Raw genomic sequence first — 23,836 nt, forward strand, 5'->3', positions numbered from 1 at the left:
TAAAATTAAGTATGAACTCCCACTTAAATCGACATCCCTCCAGTCATCTAAGTGATACATGATCCATGTTGACTAACCCGTGTCCGATCATCACGTGAGATGGACTAGTCATCATGGTGAGCAACTCCATGCTGATCGTATTCAACCATACGACTCATGTTCGACCTTTCGGTCTCTTGTATTCGAGGTCATGTCTGTACATGCTAAGCTCGTCGAGTCAACCTAGGTGTTTGGCGTGTGTAAATATGGCTTACACCCGTTGTATGCGAACGTTAGAATCTATCACACCCGATCATCACGTGGTGCTTCGAGACAACGATCCTTCGCAACAGTGCACACTTAGGGGAATACGTTCTCGAAATTTTAAGAGGGATCATCTTATTATGCTACCGTCGTTCTAAGCAATAAGATGAAAAACATGATAAACATCACAATGCAATCATATAGTGACATGATATTGCCATTATCATCTTTGCTCTTTCGATCTCCATCTTCAGGCATCGCATGATTATCATTGTCATCGGCGTGACACCATGATCTCCATCATCGTGTCTCCGTGAAGTCGTCACGCCAACTACTACTATCACTACTACTATAGCTAACCGTTAGCAATGAAGTAAAAGTAGTAAGCACATGGCGTTGCATCTCATACAATAAATTAAGACAACTCCTATGGCTCGTGCCGGTTGTCATACTCATCGACATGCAAGTCATGAAACCTATTACAATAACATGATCATCTCATACATCATACATGCAACATCACAACTTTGGCCATATCACATCACATGTCAAACCCTGCAAAAACAAGTTAGACGTCCTCTAATTGTTGTTGCAAGTTTTACGTGGCTGATTTGGGTTTCTAGCAAGAACGCTTTCTTACCTACGTGACAGCCACAAGGATGATATGCCAAAGCTGTTTACCCTTCATAAGGACCCTTTTCATCAAATCCAATCCGACTAGAGTAGGAGAGACAGACACCCGCTAGCCACCTTTATGCACGGTGTGCATGTCTGTCGGTGGAACCAGTCTCACGAAGCGTACGTGTAATGTTGGTCCGGGCCGCTTCATCCCACAATACCGCCGGAAAAGAATAAGACTAGTAGCAGCAAGCAATTGACAAATCATCGCCCACAACCTTTTGTGGTCTACTCGTGCATAGAATCTACGCATAGAAAACCTGGCTCGGATGCCACTGTTGGGTAACGTAGCATAAATTCAAAATTGCATATTCAGATCTTCCTATGGAGAGACCAGCAACGAGAGAGGGGTGAGTGCATCTTCATACCTTTGAAGATCGCTAAGCGGAAGCGTTGCTAGAACGCGGTTGATGGAGTCATACTCGCGGCGGTTCAGATCGTGGTGTGATTCCGATCTAGTGCCGAACCACGACACCTCCGCGTTCAACACACGTGCAGCCTGGTGACGTCTCCCGCACCTTGATCCAGCAAGGAGGAGGGAGAGGTTGGGGAAGATCTCTGGCAGCACGACGGCATGGTGTCGATGGAGAGACGAGGTCTCCCGGCAGGGCTTCGCCAAGCACCGTGGGAGAGGAGGAAGAAGGGGGCCAGGGCTGCGCCGAGGGAGATGGAAAACTGTGTGTCAAACAGCCCCGAAACCCCCACTATATATAGGACGAGGGGAGGGGGTGCCACCCCTAGGTGGTGCGGCAGCCCCCCCAGATGGGAGGTGCGGCGGCCAAGGCAGGGGGAGGGGGTGGCGCACCCCTAGGTGGGCCTTAGGCCCACGAGCGCCTAGGGTTCCCCCCCCTCTCCACCTCCTGCGCCTTGGCCCTTCTTGTGGGAGGCGCACCAGCCCACTTTGGGCTGCTTGACCTCCCTCTTTTGGCCCATGCTACCTCTTGAGCCTGGTGGCCCCTCCCGGTGGACCCCCGGGACCACCTCCGGTGGTCCCGGTGGTCCCGGTACACTACCGGTGACGTCCGAAACATTTCCGGTGTCCAAGACCATCCATCCTATATATCAATTTTTACCTCCGGATCATTCCGGAGCTCCTCGTGACATCCGGGATCTCATCCGGGACTCCGAACAACTTTCGGTAACCTCGTGTAACAATTCCCTATAACCCTAGCGTCATCGAACCTTAAGTGTGTAGACCCTACAGGTTCGGGAGACAGGCAGACATGACCGAGACACCTCTCCGGCGAATAACCATCAACAGGGTCTGGATACCCATGGTGGCTCCCACTTGCTCCACGATGATCTCATCGGATGAACCACGATGTCAAGGATTCAATCAATCCCGTATACAATTCCCTTTGTCTGTCGGTATAGAACTTGCCCGAGATTCGATCGTCGGTATACCTATACCTTGTTCAATCTCGTTACCGGTAAGTCTCTTTACTCGTTCCGTAGCACGTCATCGTGTGACTAACTCCTTAGTCACATTGAGCTCATGATGATGTTCTACCGAGTGGGCCCAGAGATACCTCTCCGCCACGCGGAGTGACAAATCCCAATCTCGATTCGTACCAACCCAACAGACACTTTCAGAGGTACCCGTAGTGCACCTTTATAGTCACCCAGTTACGTTGTGACGTTTGATACACCCAAAGCACTCCTACGGTATCCGGGAGTTGCACAATCTCACGGTCGAAGGAAAAGACACTTGACATTAGTAAAAGCTTTAGCATACGAACAATACGATCTAGTGCTGTGCTTAGGATTGGGTCTTGTCCATCACATCATTCTCCCAATGATGTGATCCCATTATCAATGACATCTAATGCCCATGACCAGGAAACCCTGATCATCTATTGACCAACGAGCTAGCCAACTAGAGGCTTGCTAGGGACACATTGTGATCTATTTATTCACACATGTATTACTGTTTCCTGTTAATACAATTATAGCATGAACAATAGACAATTATCATGAACAAGGAAATATGATAATAACCATTTTATTATTGCACGTAGGGCATATTTCCAACAAAGGGGTCACCAGCCCGCCACTGACGCTTTGCAGGCGCCAAAGGGGCGGAGCGACCGCTGCTGACGAGGCAGCCGGGATGAAGGGAAAGAGTGCCACAGCTTCCCGACCGGCTGCTAAGTGGCCTGCGCCGGGTCCTCCAGCCGGACAGGGAGCAGGCAGCGCAAAGAGACGCCGCGGTGCTGGCCGAAGGCAGGTCCCTGTGGTAGCGGGGTAAGATTTCCTCCCCCCATTTTCTTTGTTTATCTTGCGACGAGTTTTGTTCCTTAGGAGCTTTGCTTGACAGGGAGGCGGAGGATGTGGAAGAGGACACCGCCTCCGCAGCCGAGCGGGTGTTGGGGAACGTCGCATGGGAAACAAAAAAATTCCTACGCGCACGAAGACCTATCATGGTGATGTCCATCTACGAGAGGGGATTTCCGATCTACGTACCCTTGTAGATCGCACAGCAGAAGCGTTAATAAATGCGGTTGATGTAGTGGAACTTTCTCACGTCCCTCGATACACCCCGCGAACCGTCCCATGAACCGTCCCGCGATCCATCCCACGATCCGCTCCGATCTAGTGCCGAACGGACGGCACCTCCGCGTTCAGCACACGTACAGCTCGACGATGATCTCGACCTTCTTGATCCAGCAAGAGAGACGGAGAGGTAGACGAGTTCTCCGGCAGCGTGACAGCACTCCGGAGGTTGGTGGTGATCTAATCTCAGGTGGGCTCCGCCCGAGCTCCACAGAAACGCGATCTAGAGGAAAAACCGTGGAGGTATGTGGTCGGGCTGCCGTGGAAAAGTTGTCTCAAATCAGCCCTAAAACCTCCGTATATATAGGTGGGAGGGGAGGGGCCTTGCCTTGGGGAACAAGGAGCCCCAAGGGGTTCGGCTGAAGGGGGGAGTAGGATTCCCCCTTCCAATCCTAGTCCAACTAGGTTTGGAAGGTGGAGTCCTTCCCTTCCTTCCCACTTCCCTTTTTTCCTCTTTGGTTTTTCTTTATCCTGCGCATAGGGCCTCTTGGGCTGTCCCACCAGCCCACTAAGGGCTGGTGTGACACTCCTAAGGCCTATGGGCTTCCCCCGGGTGGGCTGGCCCCTCCCGGTGAACATCCGGAACTAATTCCGAAAACCTTCCGGTAATCAAATGAGGTCATCCTATATATCAATCTTCATTTCCGGACCATTCCGGAAACCCTCGTGACATCCGTGATCTTATCCGGGACTCCGAACAACATTCGGTAACCAACCATATAACTCAAATACGCATAAAACAACGTCGAACCTTAAGTGTGAAGACCCTGCGGGTTCGAGAACTATGTAGACATGACCCGAGGGACTCCTCGGTCAATATCCAATAGCGGGACTTGGATGCCCATATTGGATCCTACATATTCTACGAAGATCTTATTGTTTGAACCTCGGTGCCAAGAATTCATATAATCTCGTATGTCATTCCCTTTGTCCTTCGGTATGTTACTTGCCCGAGATTCGATCGTCAGTATCCGCATACCTATTTCAATCTCGTTTACCGGCAAGTCTCTTTACTCGTTCCGTAATACAAGATCCCGCAACTTACACTAAGTCACGTTGCTTGCAAGGATTGTGTGTGATGTTGTATTACCGAGTGGGCCCCGAGATACCTCTCCGTCACACGGAGTGACAAATCCCAGTCTTGATCCATACTAACTCAATGAACACCTTCGGAGATACCTGTAGAGCATCTTTATAGTCACCCAGTTACGTTGCGACGTTTGATACACACAAAGCATTCCTCCGGTGTCCGTGAGTTATATGATCTCATGGTCATAGGAATAAATACTTGACACGCAGAAAACAGTAGCAACAAAATGACACGATCAACATGCTACGTCTATTAGTTTGGGTCTAGTCCATCACATGATTCTTCTAATGATGTGATCCCGTTATCAAGTGACAACATTTGCCTATGGTCAGGAAACCTTGACCATCTTTGATCAACGAGCTAGTCAACTAGAGGCTTACTAGGGACAGTGTTTTGTCTATGTATCCACACATGCATTGTGTTTCCAATCAATACAATTATAGCATGGATAATAAACGATTATCATGAACAAATAAATATAATAATATCTAATTTATTATTGCCTCTAGGGCATATTTCCAACAGTCTCCCACTTGCACTAGAGTCAATAATCTAGTTCACATCACCATGTGATTTCAACGAATCCAACACCCATATAGTTCTGGGGTCTGATCACGTCTTGCTTGTGAGAGAGGTTTCAGTCAACGGTTCTGAAACTTTCAGATCCGTGTTTCTTTACAAATCTTTATGTCATCTTACAGATGCTGCTACTACGTGCTATTCGGAAATACTCCAAATATATACTCTACTATACGAATCCGTTTCACTACTCATAGTTATTCGGATTAGTTTCAAAGCTTGCATCAATGTAGCCCTTTACGACGAACTCTTTAACCACCTCCATAATCGAGAAAAATTCCTTAGTCCATTTAGTTACTAAGGATAACTTTGACCGCTGATGAGTGATTCAATCCTGGATCACTCTCTCTACCTCTTAACAGAGTTGCTGCAAGGCACACATCAGGCGCGGTACTCAGCATGGCATACTTTAGAGTCAACGGCAAAAGCATAAAAGACGACCTTCATCTATTCTCTTTATTCTGCCGTGGTCGGGTTTTGAGTCTTTACTCAAATTCACACCTTACAACACAGTTAAGAACTCCTTCTTTGCTGATCCTTTTGAACTCCTTCAAAAACTTGTCAAGGCATGCATCTTGTTGAAACTTCTATTAAGCGTTTTGATCTATATCCATAGATCTTGATGCTCAACGTTCAAGTAGCTCGATCCAGCCATTCCTTTGAAAAACTCCTTCCAAACAACCTTTTATGCTTCACAGAAATTCTACATTACTTCTGATTCAACAATATGTCAACCACATATACTTATCAGAAATTCTATAGTGCTCTCACTCACTTCTTTGGAAATACAAGTTTCTCATAAACTTTGTATAAACCCAAAATCTTTGATCATCTCATCAAAGTGTATATTCCAACTCCGAGATGCTTGCACCAGTCCAATGAAGGATCGCTGGAGCTTGCATACTTGTTAGTATCTTTAGGATCGACAAAACCTCCTGGTTATATCACATACAATGTTTGCTCAAGGAAACCGTCGAGGAAACAATGTTTTGACATACTATGTGAAATATTTCACAAATAATGCAGCAACAACTAACATAATTCTAACAGACTTTTAGCATCGCTACGAATGAGAAAGTCTCATCATAGTCAACTACTTGATCTTGTCGGAAACATCTTTGCGACAAGTCGAGTTTTTCTTAATAGTGACTTATCACCATCATCGTTTGTCTTCCTTTTAAAGATCCATCTTTACTCAATAGTCCTATGACCATCAAGTAGTTCTTCCAAAGTCTACACTTCGTTTTCATACATGGATCCTCTCTCGGATTTCATGGCCTCCAGCCATTTGTCGGAATCCGGGCCCACCATTGCTTCTCCATAACTCGTAGGTTCACTGTTGCTCAACAACATGACCTCCAAGACAGGGTTACCATACCACTCTGTAGTAGTACGTGACCTTTGTCGACCTACGAGGTTTGTAGTAACTTGATCCGAAGCTCTAATGATCACTATCATCAGCTTCCACTTCAATTGGTGTAGGCGCCACATGAACAACTTCCTGCGTCCTGCTACACACTGGTTGAAGTGATGGTTCAATAACCTCACCAAGTTCTACCACCCTCCCACTCAATTCTTTCGAGAGAAACCTTTCCTCGAGAAAGGACCCGTTTCTAGAAACAAACACTTTGCTTCCGGATCTGAGATAGGAGATGTATCCAACTATTTTGGATATCCTATGAAGATGCATTTATCCGCTTTGGGTTCGAGCTTATCAGACTGAAACTTTTTCACATAAACGTCGCAGCCCCAAACTTTCAAGAAATGACAGCTTAGATTTCTCTAAACCTCAGTCTATACTATGTCATCTCAACGGAAATACGCGGTGTCCTATTTAAAGTGAATGCGGTTGTCTCTAATGCATAACCCATAAACGATAGTGGTAATTCGATAAGAGACATCATAGTATGCACCATATCAAAATAGGGTGTGGCTATGACGTTCAGACACATCATCATACTATGGTGTTCCAGGTGGCATGAACTGCAAAACAATTTCCACATTGTCTTAACTGCGTACCAAAACTCGTAACTCAGATATTCATCTCTATGATCATATCGTAGACAGTTTATCCTCTTGTCGCGACGATCTTCACTCAGAAAATTGTCCTGAACTTTTCAATATTTCAGACTTGTGATTCATCAAGTAAATACTCATGTATCTACTCAAATCGTCAGTGAAGTAAGAACATAACGATATCCACTACGTGCCTTAGCACTCATTGGACTGCACATATCAAAAATGCATTACTCCAACAAGTTACTCTACTTGTTTCATGTGGCATGTTTTGCATGTCTCAAGTGATTCAAAATCAAGCGAGTCCAAACGATCCATTTCTATGGAGTTTCTTCATGCATTTATACCAACAGGTATGGTTTGCATGTCTCAAACGTTTCAAAAATGAGTGAGTACAAAGATCCATTAGCATGGAGCTTCTTCATGCATTTTACACCAACATGACTCAAGCGGCAGTGCCACAAGTAAGTGGTACTATCATTATTACTTTGTATATTTTGGCACCAATATTACGAACATGTGTAACACTACGATCGAGATTCAACAAACTATTGAAGGTGACTATTCAAGAAAATAGAATAACCATTATTCTCTTTAAATGAATAACCGTATTGCAATAAACACGATCCAATCATGTTCATGCTCAACGCAAGCACCCAATAACAATTATTCAGGTTTAACACCAATCCCGATGGTAGAGGGAGTGTGCGACATTTGATCATATCAACCTTGGAAACACTTCCAACACGTATCGTCACCTCGCCTTTAGCTAGTCTCCGTTTATTCCGTAGCTTTCATTTCGAGTTACTAATCACTTAGCAACCGAACCGGCATCCAATACCCTCGCGCTACTAGGAGTACTAGTAAAGTACACATCAATATCATGTATATTATATATACTTATGTCGACTTAGCCAGCCTTCTTATCTACCAAGCATCTACGGTAGCTCCGCCTCAGTGACTGTTTCCCCTCATAACAGAAGCACTTAGTCCCCGGGTTGGGTTCAATCTTGGGTTTCATTAGAGCAGCAACTGTTTTGCCGTTTCATGAAGTATCCCTTTTAGCCCTTGCCTTTCTTGAAACTTAGTGGTTTTACTAACCATCAACTATTGATGCTCCTTCTTGATTTCTACTTTCGCAGTGTCAAACATCGCGAATCGCTCAAGGATCATTGTATCTATCCTTGAAATGTTATAGTTCATCATGAAGCTCTCACAGCTTGGTGGTAGTGACTTTGGAGAACCATCACTATCTCATCTAGAAGATTAACTCCCACTTGATTCAAGCGATTGTCGTACTCAGACAATCTGAGTACACGCTCAACGATTGAGATTTTCTCCTTTACTTCATGGACAAAGAATCTTGTCGGAGGTCTCATACCTCTTAACAAGGGCACAAGCATGAAATCAAAATTTCATCTCTTTAGAACATCACTTATGTTTCGTGACGTTTCAAAACGTCTTCTGCGCCTTGCTTCTAAGCCATTAAGTATTTTGCACTGAACTATTGCGTAGTCATTAGAAACGTGTATGTCGGATGTTTTCACAACATCCACAAACGACGCTTGAGGTGCAACACACCGAGTGGTGCATTAAGGACATAAGCCTTCTGTGCAGTAACGAGGACAATCCTCAGTTTTACAGACTTGGTCCACAAAGTTTGCTACGGTCAACTTTCAACTAAATTTTCTTTAGGAACATATAAAAACAGTAGAGCTATAGCGCAAGCTACATCGTAATTCGCAAAGACCATTAGACTATGTTCATGAAAATTAGTTCAATTAATCATATTACTTAAGAACTCCCACTCAAAAAGTACATCTCTCTCGTCATTTGAGTGGTACATGATCCAAATCCACTATCTCAAGTACGATCATCATGTGAGTCGAGAATAGTTTCAGTGGTAAGCATCTCTATGCTAATCATATCATCTATACGATTCATGTTCGACCTTTCGGTCTCATGTGTTCTGAGGCCATGTCTGCACATGCTAGGCTCGTCAAGCTTAACCCGAGTGTTCCGCGTGTACAACTGTTTTGCACCTGTTGTATGTGAACGTTGAGTCTATCACACCCTATCATCACGTGGTGTCTCGAAACGACGAACTGTAGCAACGGTGCACAGTCGGGGAGAACACAATTTCGTCTTGAAATTTTAGTGAGAGATCACCTCATAATGCTACCGTCGTTATAAGCAAGATAAGGTGCATAAAGGATTAACATCACATGCAATTCATAAGTGACATGATATGGCCATCATCATGTGCTTCTTGAGCTCCATCACCAAAGCACCGGCACGATCTTCTTGTCACCGGCGTCACACCATGATCTCCATCAACGTGTCGCCATCGAGGTTGTCGTGCTACTCATGCTATTACTACTAAAGCTACGTCCTAGCAATATAGTAAACGCATCTACAAGCACAAACGTTAGTTTAAAAACAACCCTATGGCTCCTGCCGGTTGCCGTACCATCGACGTGCAAGTCGATATTAACTAGTACAACATGATCATCTCATACATCCAATATATCACATCACATCGTTGGCCATATCACATCACAAGCATACCCTGCAAAAACAAGTTAGACGTCCTCTAATTGTCGTTGCATGTTTTACATGGTGACCATGGGTATCTAGTAGGATTGCATCTTACTTACGCAAACACTACAACGGAGATAAATGAATTGCTATTTAACCTCATCCAAGGACCTCCTCGGTCAAATCCGATTCAACTAAAGTTGGAGAAACCGACACTCGCCAGTCATCTTTGAGCAATGGAGTTGCTCGTAGAGATGAAACCAGTCTCTCGTAAGCGTACGAGTAATGTCGGTCCGAGCCGCTTCGATCCAACAATACCGCGGAATCAAGAAAAGACTAAGGAGGGCAGCAAATCGCACATCACCGCCCACAAAAAATTTTGTGTTCTACTCGAGATAACATCTACGCATGAACCTAGCTCATGATGCCACTGTTGGGGAACGTCGCATGGGAAACAAAAAATTTCCTACGCGCACGAAGACCTATCATGGTGATGTCCATCTACGAGAGGGGATTTCCGATCTACGTACCCTTGTAGATTGCACAACAGAAGCGTTAATAAACTTGGTTGATGTAGTGGAACGTCCTCAAGTCCCTCGATCCGCCCCGCGAACCGTCCCATGAACCGTCCTGCGATCCACTCCGATCTAGTGCCGAACGGACGGCACCTCCGCGTTCAGCACACGTACAGCTCGACAATGATCTCGACCTTCTTGATCCAGCAAGAGAGACGGAGAGGTAGACGAGTTTTCCGGCAGCGTGACGGCGCTCCGGAGGTTGGTGGTGACCTAATCTCAGCTGGGCTCCGCCTGAGCTCCGCAGAAACGCGATCTAGAGGAAAAACCGTGGAGGTATGTGGTCGGGCTGCCGTGGAAAAGTTGTCTCAAATCAGCCCTAAAACCTCCGTGTATATAGGTGGGAGGGGAGGGGCCTTGCCTTGGGGCTCAAGGAGCCCCAAGGGGTTCGACCGAAGGGGGGGGGAGTAGGATTCCCCCTTCCAATCCTAGTCCAACTAGGTTTGGAAGGTGGAGTCCTTCCCTTCCTTCCCACTTCCCTTTTTTTTCTCTTTGGTTTTTCTTTATCCTGCACATAGGGCCTCTTGGGCTGTCCCACCAGCCCACTAAGGGCTGGTGTGACACTCCTAAGGCCTATGGGCTTCCCCCGGGTGGGCTGGCCCCTCCCGGTGAACATCCGGAACCCATTCATCATTTCCCGGTAATTCCGAAAACCTTCCGGTAATCAAATGAGGTCATCCTATATATCAATCTTCATTTCCGGACCATTCTGGAAACCCTCGTGACATCCGTGATCTTATCCGGGACTCCGAACAACATTCGGTAACCAACCATATAACTCAAATACGCATAAAACAACGTCAAACCTTAAGTGTGCAGACCCTGCGGGTTCGAGAACTATGTAGACATGACCCGAGGGACTCCTCAGTCACTATCCAATAGTGGGACCTGGATGCCCATATTGGATCCTACATATTCTACGAAGATCTTATCGTTTGAACCTCAGTGCCAAGGATTCATATAATCCCGTATGTCATCCCTTTTGTCCTTCGGTATGTTACTTGCCTGAGATTCGATCGTCAGTATCCGCATACCTATTTCAATCTCGTTTACCGGCAAGTCTCTTTACTCGTTCCGTAATACAAGATCCTGTGACTTACACTAAGTCACATTGCTTGCAAGGCTTGTGTGTGATGTTGTATTACCGAGTGGGCCCCGAGATACCTCTCCGTCACACGGAGTGACAAATCCCAGTCTTGATCCATACTAACTCAACGAACACCTTCGGAGATACCTGTAGAGCATCTTTATAGTCACCCAGTTACGTTGTGACGTTTGATACACACAAAGCATTCCTTCGGTGTCCGTGAGTTATATGATCTCATGGTCATAGGAATAAATACTTGACACGCAGAAAACAGTAGCAACAAAATGACACGATCAACATGCTACGTCTATTAGTTTGGGTCTAGTCCATCACATGATTGTCCTAATGATGTGATCATGTTATCAAGTGACAACACTTGCCTATGGTCAGGAAACCTTGACCATCTTTGATCAACGAGCTAGTCAACTAGAGGCTTACTAGGGACAGTGTTTTGTCTATGTATCCACGGATGCATTGTGTTTCCAATCAATACAATTGTAGCATGGATAATAAACAATTATCATGAACAAAGAAATATAATAATAACTAATTTATTATTGCCTCTAGGGCATATTTCCAACAGCGGGCTGGCTAGGCAGCAGCCGATGCTGCCCAGAGGGAGCTTGAGATGGAGTCCAAGCGCCGGTGGGACGTGGCTGCGGGGAAAGCGGCCGTGGGCCAGTCTCGCCCCAGCCGGGTCGAGAGGCCGGTGGAGAAGCGTGCGAAGGCTAGACATGACCCCTCCGCACATGCTCGCGCGGAGGAGCCAGCTAGCGAGGCCGCTTCAAGGCCGGCCCCAATGGCTGAGGGAGCCCAACCTTCAGGGCCGGAAGCCTCAGCGCATGTGGACCTGGAAACGGTCCCTGACTCCCCCAGGGCCGAGGCGGCACCCGACGCCCCGGAGCTGGACCTAGGTGTGCCGGACACGGCCCCTGACACGCCAGGGGCGGCCATGGATGCGCCGGATGCGGCCCATCCGCCTCCCGCAGAGGAGGTAGCGCCAGCCGGGACGGCGCCAGAGCCGGCCGCCGAGCCGGTGCCATCGTCATTCCCCAGCACGGCCCTGTTGCGCTAGGAACTGGGGGCCGGGCCGGGAGCCGGCCCATGAAGTCATGGCGGGCGGCCAACCTGGCCCGCCTGTGACTGCCCGCTGGCACCGCGCTTTCCGGCATCCCGGAGCTGGTGTCGATGTTTACCAGCAGTCGGTCCAAGGTGGAGCAGTTGCCCCGCGTGGTGTGTGGCGACATGGAGCGCGTGGAGGCCCGCACCCAGGTAGGTGTTTCTTCTTTGGCTTTTTGAACTTTTTTCTTCCTTTTGCGTTAGTGGGGGCGCGACAGCGCACCCACTGGGTGTAGCCCCCGAGAATTGGGCCGCTCGATCGTCGACCGGTCCGAATCTCTTGGAGGTCCTTTTCCCTGTATTGTTTCTTCAGTGGGGGCGTGCTAGCGCACCCACTGGGTGTAGCCCCCGAGAATCGGGCTGGTTAAGTCTTAACCAGGCCAAATCTTAATCCTGTTCCTTTTTGCTTTTTTGGCAGGAGCTTTATGATGCTCAGACGCATGCTTATAATGAGCTGCGGACCCAGCACCTGGGAGCTGATGGCCGGATTGCCGAGCTCGAAGTCCGGCTGGGCGAAGCTGCCACGGAGCGGGACGCCCTGCGTAATGCCGGCAACCAGCTCCAGGAGCAGCTGGTCCTTCTTCAGACGGAGAAGAAGGAGCTCGAGGCGGCCAGCCCGGTCGAGCTAGAGCGACTGCGCGATACGCTGCAGGAGAAGGAAGCCTCCTACTCTGCCGACGTGGATCGCCTCACGTCGCTTCATCTTAAGGAGATGGACCTCAAGGACGCCGCCTTGAGGGAGAAGGAGGAGGCCCTTGTCCAGAAGCAATCACAGCTGGTCAAGGCCTTGGAGTCTGCGGCGACTCTCCAGGAGGAGGTTGCCCGCCTTACTCATGCGAGTAAGGTGCGGGAGCGCGAGGTCCTCGAGAGCTCCCATGAGACCGATGGCGCCTTCCATCGTGAGTCTCTTTTCTTTGTCTTGTTTTTGGTCTTTTTGGCCGTCTCCTCTTTTTACTGTGCTCTTACGTCCTGGCTGTTGCCATTCCAGGTCTCTTTCCTGAGACCCAGATCGCGGTCGACACCGCCGTCGAGGTGAGCCGCGAGGAGCGCCGCGCGACTAGGCAGGAGGTAGACACTACCTCTGGCTGGAGCGTGGAGGAGATCGAGATGGGCCTTCGGGCCCGCCTGCACACCCTGGGCGAGTCTGTGGCTCAGCTCCAGATCGCAGGCTCGTCGATGGTGGCGTCCTTGTGGCCAGAGGGCGTGGAGCCGGCATCAATGAGTCGGCTCGCCCGCTGGCTTGCCGCAGGCGGAGAACGCCTGGATGCCTGGTGCGCCTCTGTTGCGTCGGCTGGGGCTTATATGGCCCTGTGCTTGGCCAAGTCCTGGTATCGGAACCTGGACTTGGGCAAGCTCGTCGCCCAGCGTGATGGCTCGGAGGCAGAGCTACAGGGCATGGAGGAGGCACTGCATGTGAGGGCCAGCGATGTCGCTGAGTATGCCGCCTGGGACGACTTTGTTTTGGAGCGGGGTGAAGATGGCGGTGTGATCGCTGAAGATCTGCATGTCCTTCAGCCCTATGGCCCTGACGGCAGCTCCGACAAGGCGGCCCGAGCTATGGAATCTATCGCCGCCTCCAGCAGTGCGGCGTACGCCAACTCCGGTGCGGATGGAGCCGGGAGCCCTCGCGAAGGAGACGGTGCAACCGCCTCGGGAGCAGCCGGAGATGGCGAAGCTACCACATCAGGAGCAGCGACCGGGGCGACCGATGAGGCCGCAGCCCCGTAGCCAGTGTCCTTCTGTGTTTTGTTCTACCCTCGGAGGGATGTAATGAACGTGGGCCGTGGGCCAATGCTTTTTTGAATGTATATATTCAGCATTATATTCGTATTGCCATGCGTGTTGTCTCATATTCTTGTCTTTTGATTCCTGGTTGACTCCTTTTTCTCCAATCCTCGTATTCCTAATCTTCCATCCTGCCAACCCGACAGTCGGGAGCCGGTCTGTGGTTGGGTCGAGGTTTCTGATTTTAGAATACGAGACTTAAGATTTTTCGAAGCCATCAAGACTTAAAGAACAAGATATGAACCAAGAGAGGCCGGCTTGAATGAGATCGTATATATGATCGGGCCAGCCCGAGCCGGCGACCCTTTGTAGCCGAACTTTGCATGTATCCGGCCTGACCTGGCGCCACCTCGCAAGCCAGATGGCCGGAGCCAGCCTGCAAGCTCGTACGAGGTGACCAGGGATCAGCCGGTTACACACTTACACTATGTGTTCTTTTACAATAGGGAAGGCGTCCGAGCGGCTAGCGAGCCCCCGAGCTTGTTAAAGCCAGCAAGGGGCGTGCGCTGCGTAGCCTCCGAGCTTGATAAAACCAGCAAGAGGTGCACGCGGTGTAGCCCCCGAGCTTATTGAAGCCAGTCAGGGGGCGTACACTGAGTGAAAACTCTCAATAAAAAGAAACATGAGGCATGCTCTTTTTATTGCATTTGTTGTTGATCCGTGAAAAGGGAGAAAGATACATATGTATGCTCTTTCCCTTGTCTGATTCTTGCCTTCTAGCAATAGAACGGGCGAAGCAGCGCCGTGTTCCATGGGCGCTCCGTTTCTTGACCGGAGTTGTCCCTCTTGCGCTTCCTTGGCTTTTGGACATCGATCAAGTAGTAGGCGTTGTTGTGCAACGCCCTACTGATGATAAAGGGTCCCTCCCATGGGGATGCGAGCTTGTGCTGGCCGGCAGTGTGCTGGATTCTTCTGAGGACCAAGTCTCCCTCCCTGAAAGAGAGAGGCTTGATCTTTTTGCTGTGGTAGTATCTCAGCTTCTGTTGATAGATGGCCGTCCAGCTCAAGGCCAAGTCCCCTGCTTCTTCGAGGAGATCCACACCATCTTCTCTTGCCTCCTTCGCCTCTGTTTCTGTGTATAGGGCGACCCGAGGCGAGTCGAACTCGATATCCGTGGGAATAATAGCCTCGGACCCGTATACAAGGAAGAACGGAGTGAAGCCGGTCGACCGATTGGGCGTGGTGCGCAGGCTCCATAACACAGCCGGCAGCTCCTCAATCCAGCAGCCGACTGATCTGACCAGTGGTGCCACCAGTCTTGGCTTGATGCCGGCCAGAATCAGGCCGTTGGCCCTCTCTGCTTGGCCATTCGACTGGGGTTGTGCCACTGATGCCAAATCGAGCCGGATGCCTACCTTGGAACAGTAGAGTGCTAGAGCGCCCTTGGCGAAATTGGTGCCGTTGTCAGTGATGATGCTGTGGGGAACGCCATATCGGACAGAGATGTCTGTGATAAACTTGACAGCGGTGGGGCCGTCAAGCTTTTTGATAGGTCTGGCTTCGATCCACTTGGTGAACTTGTCGACGGCCACCAAGAGATGCGTCATCCCACCGCGAGCCGTCTTGAAGGGCCCTACCATGTCCAGTCCCCAGACGGCGAATGGCCATGACAGGGGAATGGTTTTGAGGGCCGAAGGCGGCATATGGCTCTTCGCGCTGAAGAATTGGCAGCCTTCGCACTTGTCGACCAGATCCATGGCCTCCTCGAGAGCCGTGGGCCAGTAGAATCCGTGGCGGAATGCCTTGGCCACCAGGGTTCTGGAGGCGGCATGATGCCCACACTCCCCCTGGTGAATGTCTCTGAGGATCTCCTGCCCCTTTTCTGATTCGACGCAGCGTTGGAACACGCCGGTCACGCTGCGCCGTACCAGTTCGCGATTGATAATGGCGTAGGCTGCAGACTTGTGCTGGATCTGCCTCGCCTCCGCCTCGTTCTGAGGAAGTTCGCCGCGAAGAAGGAAGGCCAGAATAGTCTGAGCCCATGATGGAGCCGACACAAGGGTCGCCTCCGCCTTGTCTTGACTGTTGGGGGCTTCTGCAGCCCCCGAGCTTGCTAGAGCCGTGGTTGTTGGCTCGAGACAAGGTGTCTCTGGTGCTGCCGCGGCAGCCAGCTCACCGTCTACTTCGGCAGCCGGCTCACCGTCTACTTCCATGACGTCCACCCATTGGGTGTCGAGACGACAGGATTCGAGTCCAGGCAGAGCCGAGGTTGTTGTTGTAGCCGGTGCCGCCCTTGGAGTCGGTGGAGCCAGTAGAGCCGGCATAGGAACTACAGACGGCGTAGTTGGTGGAGCCGACGGTGCTTGCACCGTGGATTCAGCCGGTGCCGCTATTGGAGTCGGCGTAGTCAGCGCAGCCGGCGTGGGAACCACAGCCGGCATAGCTGACTCCGGAGATGGCTTGATAGACGGTTTATGGAGTTGCTCGAGGGAGACGCCGGCTGAAATGGCCTGTCTTGTGGAGCCGATCTTCGCCAGTGTATCGGCCGCCTCATTTTCTGCCCTGGGAACGTGGTGAAACTCACAGCCCTCGAAGGGGCCGCTGAGCTGCTGAATGAGGAAGCGGTAGCTTGCCATGTTGGCGTCCCTCGTGTCCCATTCGCCAGAGACCTGCTGCACCACCAAGTCTGAATCGCCGAAGCATATGAGCCGCCGGATGCCGATCTCCTTGGCAAGCCGGAGGCCATGAGCGAGTGCTTCGTACTTGATGACGTTATTGGAGGCGGCGAAATGGATCTGGAGAGCATACTTGAGCCGGTCCCCTTTCGGAGACGTCAAGACGATGCCGTCTCCCAGTCATGTCCGCATCTTCGAGCCGTCGAAGTGCATCCGCCAATGCGTGGAGTCTGGAGGCGGTGGCTCAAACTGGGTCTCGGCCCAGTCGACTAAGAAATCGGCCACCACCTGAGATTTGATGGCGGTACGGGGCTCGTATCGGATATCGTGATCCGCCATAGCGATGGACCATTTGGCAATCCTGTCTGTGGCATCACGGTTGCCCATGATCTCTGAAAGTGGAGTAGTGCTTACCACGGTGATGGCATGCTCCTGGAAGTATTGCTTCAACTTCTTTGCAGCAAGGTAAACACCATAACACATTTTTTGATAATGCAGATAGTCCTTCTTAGAGGCGAACAAGACCTCGCTAAGGTAATAGACAGGGCGCTGCACTGGCAGTGCCTTGCCCTCCTCTTTACGCTGAACTACCAACACTACGCTAACCACGCGAGTAGTCGCCGCAATGTATATGAGTATGGGTTCCCTTTCAGACGGCGCTGCCAAGATTGGCAGGCTCGAGATTACCCGCTTGAGGTCGCGGAAGGCTTCGTCCGCCTGGTCGTTCCACGCGAACTTCGTTGTCTTCTTCATGAGTTGGTAGAGTGGAAGGGCCTTCTCGCCAAGCCGACTGATGAACCGGCTAAAGGACGCCAAGCAGCCGGCGAACTTCTGGACGTCGAGGATTCGAGTCGGCCGCACCATCCGCTCGATGGTGCCGATCTTCTCGGGGTTTGCTTCGATACCGCGGGCGGACACGAAGAACCCCAAGAGTTTGCCGCCTGGAACCCCGAAGACGCACTTCTCTGGGTTGAGCCGGATCTTGTACTCGCGCAGATTGGCGAGTGTCTCCCGCAAGTCGTCGAGGAGGCTGAGGTGCTGCTTCGTCTTGACAACGATGTCATCCACATAGACGTGGATGTTTCTGCCTATCTGCGGTAGTAGGCACTGCTGCATGCACCGTTGGAACGTCGCACCTGCGTTCTTCAGACCGAACGTCATGGTGGTGTAGCAGTAGGCCCCGAAGGACGTGATGAAGGAGGTCTTCAGGCGATCAGCTGGATCCAGCTTGATTTGATGGTAGCCCGAATAAGCATCCAGAAACGACAGCAGTTCGCAACCTGCAGTTGAGTCGATCACTTGATCTATCCTAGGCAACGCGAAAGGGTCTTTCGGACAAGCCTTATTCAGGCTAGTGTAGTCAATACACATTTGCCAGGTATTATTCTTCTTCAGCACTAGGACTGGATTAGCCAGCCAGTCCGGGTGGAAAACCTCCATGATGAAGCCGGCTGCAAGGAGCCGGGTGATCTCTTCTCCGATCGTGCGGCGCTTCCCCTCGGCGAAGCGGCGCAAGGGTTGTTTCACCGGCTTTGCATCCGGACGCACGTGAAGTTTGTGCTCGGCGTACTTCCTCGGAACACCCGACATGTCCTTGGGGGACCATGCAAAGATGTCCCAATTCTCACGGAGGAAGTCGACGAGCTCAACTTCCTATTTGGGGCTGAGGCCAGCCCCGATGGTGATGCGCTGCTTTGGGTTGGCAGGGTCGAGTGGGACTTGCTTGGTCTCTTTAGCCGGCTTGAAAGAGCCCTCGCCGGCCGATTGGGACGGAGGAGAAGGAATCGTCGGCTGCTTAGTAGCCTGGGACACGAGCCGGTCGATCTGCCACTTCTCCTCAGCAATCACCAAGGTGTCGGCGAGGCGACTGCTATCTTGGGCACACTCGAGCGACTTCTTGTAGTCGCCAACAACAGTGATGATGCCCTTGCGACCCGGCATCTTCATCTTCAGGTAGGCGTAATGCGGAATAGCCATAAACTTGGCCAGAGCCGGTCTTCCCAGCAGCGCGTGATACGGGCTATTGAGATCCACTACCTCGAACCATGTGGACTCTCGGCAGAAGTGGGCTTTGTCGCCGAAGAGGACGTCCAGCTGGATCTTGCCAATGGGCGAGCAGGACTGCCCAGGCACGATGCCATGGAAGACAGTACTGGTCGGTAGAACGTCCGTCTCCTTGAGTCCGAGCTTGAGGAGAGTGTCGAGGTAGAGGATGTTGATGCTGCTGCCGCCGTTGACCAACACCCGACAGGTGAGCCTCTTAGAGGCGAAGGTGGGGTCGAGGACGAGTGTGTACGATCCCGGGTTGGGCATCACCGCGGGATGGTCCACCCGGCTCCATGTGATTGGTTTGTCGGACCAATGCATGTACTGGGGAACCGGGGGGCCCGTGGCGTTCACCTCGCGCCGCCTCTCGCGCAGGCTGTGATTGTCGTCGCCTTCACTGGTGAAGACGACAAATGCTCCGTCTTGATGAGGGTAGTCGTCTTGGTGGTGGCCGTCGTCGTGAGGCGGCGGCGGCGGAGCCGGAGCGTGGACGGGAGCCGGTGCACGTGGTGACGCCTGCGCACCGGGAGGAGCCGGCAGGCCATCCCCTTGCCACAGCCGGCGTGCAAAGCTGCACTGTCGAAGTGTGTGGATAGACGGTTGCGCCCCAGAATGTATCTTGCAGGGGGCGTCGAGCAGCTGCTCGAAGGACTGCTTGGGAAGCCAGTTGGTGTTGCTTCTGTTGGGACGCTTTCGTGGAGGGCCGGCTTGAGGAGCCGGTGTTTCGCCCTCCACGCTGGCCACCAACTTGTTGTTGGAGCGGGGATCCATCTGATCCACCTTGCGCTTGTAGTTGTTCTGGCCGCCTCGGCTGTCCCCAGCCGGCTTGGGAGTAGCCGGCGTAGGTACAGCCTTGTCCGAGGCGGTCACCTTGACGCGCATCACCGAGTCGGTCGTGGTGTACGTGTCCGCCTTGGCCATGAGCACCGCCAGAGAGGTGGGCTCGGAGCACATAAGTTTGTGCTTGAGGAGGGTGCCGTTGCGGCAACCGTCGATGAAGTACTGGATATCTTGTACCTTATGCACCCCCTCGCAGGAGTTACGGAGCTCTGTCCACCGGGTGACGTAGTCCCGAAGGGGTTCGTCGGGCTTCTGGATGCACATGGCCAACTCGCGGGGCCGGCCAGGGCGCTTGTAGGTGCCAGTGAAGTTGCGGACGAACGCCTCCTCGAAGTCCACCCATGAGTTGACACTGCCGACCGGGAGGCTGTTAAGTCAAGTCCGGGCCGAGCCGGTCAACATGAGTGGCACGTAGCGGACCGCTACGCGCTTGTTGCCCCTGGCAATGCCGACGGCCGTGGTGTAGTCAATAAGCCAGTCCTTTGGCTTGGCCGTGCCATTGTATTTGGGCGTGTCCCGAGGCAAGGTGAAACCTTGGGGGAACGGCTCCCCTCGGATCCGGGGGCCGAAACAGGCCGGACCGACGGGACCATCTTCCTCCAGGAGGGCTGACTAGGCCAGGACGATGAGACGCCGGCGAGCGTCCCAATCATCCTCGGTAGCGTGAGCGCCAGCCCGAGTGGCGAGAGGAGAGGTGCCTCGCGAGCCAGAGACGTGAGTTCTTCGCGGGGGAAGAGTCTCACACTCTGAATCGCCCTCGTCGCCTCCGCGACGCAAGCCCGAAGTGTGCTCGCTCTGGCGCTGAGAGCGCCGGTCTTGGCTTCCCTCGCCCCTTCGGCCGGAAGGGCGATGCGAGGAGGATCCTTCTGCATGATGCTGGCCGCTAGGGTTGCAACGTGCTCCGGGGTTGGGCCCCGGGGACTCCGACTGAGCCTGACCGGGGTCAAACCGAGCGTGTTGCTGGTTAGCAGCGTCAAGGAGGTCCTTGACCCTCTTCTCCTAGAAAGCGCGCTCCTCGCCTTCCAGGCTCGCCATCTCCTCCATGGCTGCCTGCGCCGCTCGCATGTTGGCCGCAGGGGTCTCGTAGGTGGGCAGATTGCCACCTAGGACTTCGGCGATGAACTGGCCGCGGCTGCGGACCGATCCAAGCCGGCTAGGGGCCTCGGAAATCGGAGTAAGGCCGTATGCGGAGTTATACTCGCGCTGCGTAGCCTCCAACCGACGTTTCGCCGAAGCTACGGCAATGCCCTCCTCCAGGATACGCTTGCGAGCCTCCTCCAGCGAGGCCCGAGCGTCAGCAGGGTTTGCGGAAGCGGTGACGGTGTCTTCAGGCCGGCAATGGCGTCTCGAAGAGTATCGGCGGTGGCAGCGGCGGGCTCACCAGCACCTGTTGAGGCCTTGCTGGGAGCCATGCTGGTGCCGGCGCTGATAACCATCACCTCCATGGTGTTGGAGACGGCAACAACGTGGTATGGGGTAAAGAACCCCACCGACGGTGGAGGACCGTCGAAGACGAGGGCGTTGCTGGGATATACGTCGTGAGCAAGCATCTCAGCGATAGAGAGTCTGCTGAAGCTGGCGCAGAGCGCCTCAACGTCGAAGTCCTCGCCGAAGTAGCGCGGACCGTCGTTGAGACGAAGGTCGCTGAAGAGAACGCTGAGGTTCTCCATAGCAGCGGCGACGACGCTAGGGAGTGCCTCGTCATCAGAATCTTCGTTCGAATCCGCATGGCGGACAGGGATGTCGATCATCATGGGTGTTGCCTCGTCGAAAGCGGGCTCCACGGGCATGCATACTGATCCGGATGCGATGCATCCGATGGTGTAGGTGCGGGGCCCCGCCCAGCGCGTAAAGTCAGCCGATGCCGCGATCGGCCCCACGGTGGGCGCCAAATGTCGGTGAATACTCACAACATATGCCATAGGTAGGCTAAAGTCGGTGAGAACCGAAGGGACAAAGGTGGACGCTGGGAACGAGGTTGGTACACGCATGGGACGCACGATGTACCCAGGTTCAGGGCTCTCCGTAGAGATAATACCCCTAATCCTGCCGGGGTGTTTGATGTGTATGAACAGAGTACAAGGTTGCTCCTGGAGCTGTGTTGGGAGGAGGAAGAGGGGAGCAGCCGGCTCGTCTCTGCCTCTCTCTGTGGTTGGTGAGTGTATAGTGTTGTTCGGTTGTGGAATGATCGCCCCCCTTGCATGGAGGGCGACCGGGGGGTTTTATAGACAAACCCGCCAGCCTACAATATGGATAAAGGGTACAAGTGTGGGACCCGGCTGGCAGCCTCGTCGGCTGGCCAGGGGGCCACTAGAGTCTTGTCTTGTCGCTTGAGGGACCCGTCGGCTGCATGGTCTCGATTGGCAGTGGAACCCGCCGGCTGGCCAATGAGGCTCTTGCGTAAGGTTGACGTCGAGCACGCGCTGTACGTCAAGCGTTGCCCCGCGAGATTCGTCATGGGCAGGTAGTACGGCCGCCTCCACTGTTCCCCATGCCGAGTGCAGTAATGGAGTGGGAGTGTGACGGTCCGACACTATGCTAGGTGATGGATCAGAGCCGGGGTAGGTCAGCAGCGTGGCCGCCGACGCTCGTACCTGTCGGGCGCCCCGATCCAGTACCTTTGCTGACGCGTAGCTACCTTTAGTCGTAAGGTCTTATCCTGACCTACGATCTGATGTGACTTGTGATCTTCGGCCGGCTAGCCTGCTTGGCTAGCGGGCTTGGGCGCGGCCGCCTCCTTCCTAGCCGGGCTAGCGCGACCAGGCCGGCTCAGGAGAGGTAGCCGCCTCGACTCTAGCCGGCGGGGGTTGCCTGGCCGGCCAGAGGGATGGCCGCCTCGTCCTCTAGCCGGTAGGCGCTGCCTAGCCGGCTGGAAGACTTGGGCCTTGGAAATCTGTATACGTTCATGTCCTTTGGGCCGGAAATGAAGGAGCAGGCTTGACGAGCCTACCCCGGGGTTATCCCCCCGGCAATAAGTTTTTTTAAAGATTCCACTATAGACTACATACAGAGCAAAATGAGTGAATCTACAATCTAAAGTATGTGTATATACATATGTATGTAGTCCGTAGCGGAATCGTTAAGAAGACTCATATTTAGGAACAGAGGGAGTATTTAAAGTTTGCAAATTCAAGGGGTAACAAAATATAAAACATGAAGAAATTATATTGAAAAATGGTGAAGAGCATTAAAGATGTGAACAGCCAATCTAGGAACAATATGAAACTTCTAAATACGTCGTCTTATATGCGAGTTTGATAGCATCATTGATAGATCGTCAACCCACTTGGTTTTCTTAAAGCTTGCGTTTTCAAAGAAGTTTTCTTGTATGTTTTGAAAATCATTTTACCTGTATTGTGGAACCGGGAATCCGTAGTACCCAATCGGAAGTGGCCTTTGCTCACCGTAACCCCCGACATAAATGCCCCTTGGAACGGGAACACCAAAGTAGGAGCCAGCTGATCTTGGCCGCCCTATATAGAATGCATGTTTTAGAACCATCTTTTTGAACTTTTTTTTGCATTTTTCAAAATATCCCTTCATGTTTCAGATAATCAACCCGCCATTCGTATTTAAATCAGCCGAAACGTTTCTTTTGTGTTAAAAAAAACCTGACTTTTCCGTTAATCAATCCACATTTTACCTAAAACAAAATTATCCATATCTTTTAAACCGTAACTCCGATTTTAACATGTTATATCTAAAATTTGATTAAAAAAATATGTAGAATCTAAATAGGATGTTATTTTTAGCAGTTGAATACTTCTTAAATATTATTTTTATGCAAACTTAATCTGTAGTGCACGGTCCTTTTTTTCTCTCTTTCCAGCGATGATACGAATTGCAATAAACATTCATTAAATTAAAACCAAATTGAGAGGAAAGAAAACATCGTTAACCACACATGCACACCTTTGAAAAACCTCATGGGGAGAAACAACATATTTCTCATCTTATCCCGAGTGACTCGTTCAAACGCGTTGTCGTTGTGTGAGCACTGTGACAATCGTCGGCAATACAAATATGATGCCATGTGAAAATATATTGCGTTTAGAGCATGTGTTATTTTCTC

The 23,836-nt window shown here is 51.5% G+C and overlaps 1 protein-coding gene across 1 annotated transcript in view; it reads right to left on the bottom strand.

Annotated features, from left to right (window-relative positions):
* LOC123402007 overlaps positions 1-23,265 on the bottom strand; it is a 33,164-nt gene extending 9,899 nt beyond the window's left edge. Inside the window, exon 1 of the mRNA XM_045095864.1 lies at positions 23,114-23,265. Within this exon, the coding sequence (XP_044951799.1) occupies positions 23,114-23,265 (152 nt within the window). The remainder of the gene's footprint in view (positions 1-23,113) is intronic.
* Positions 23,266-23,836: the final 571 nt, after the last annotated feature.

The sequence above is a fragment of the Hordeum vulgare genome, chromosome 1H (assembly GCF_904849725.1).
Source record: "Hordeum vulgare subsp. vulgare chromosome 1H, MorexV3_pseudomolecules_assembly, whole genome shotgun sequence".
Taxonomy (NCBI): Eukaryota; Viridiplantae; Streptophyta; class Magnoliopsida; order Poales; family Poaceae; genus Hordeum; species Hordeum vulgare.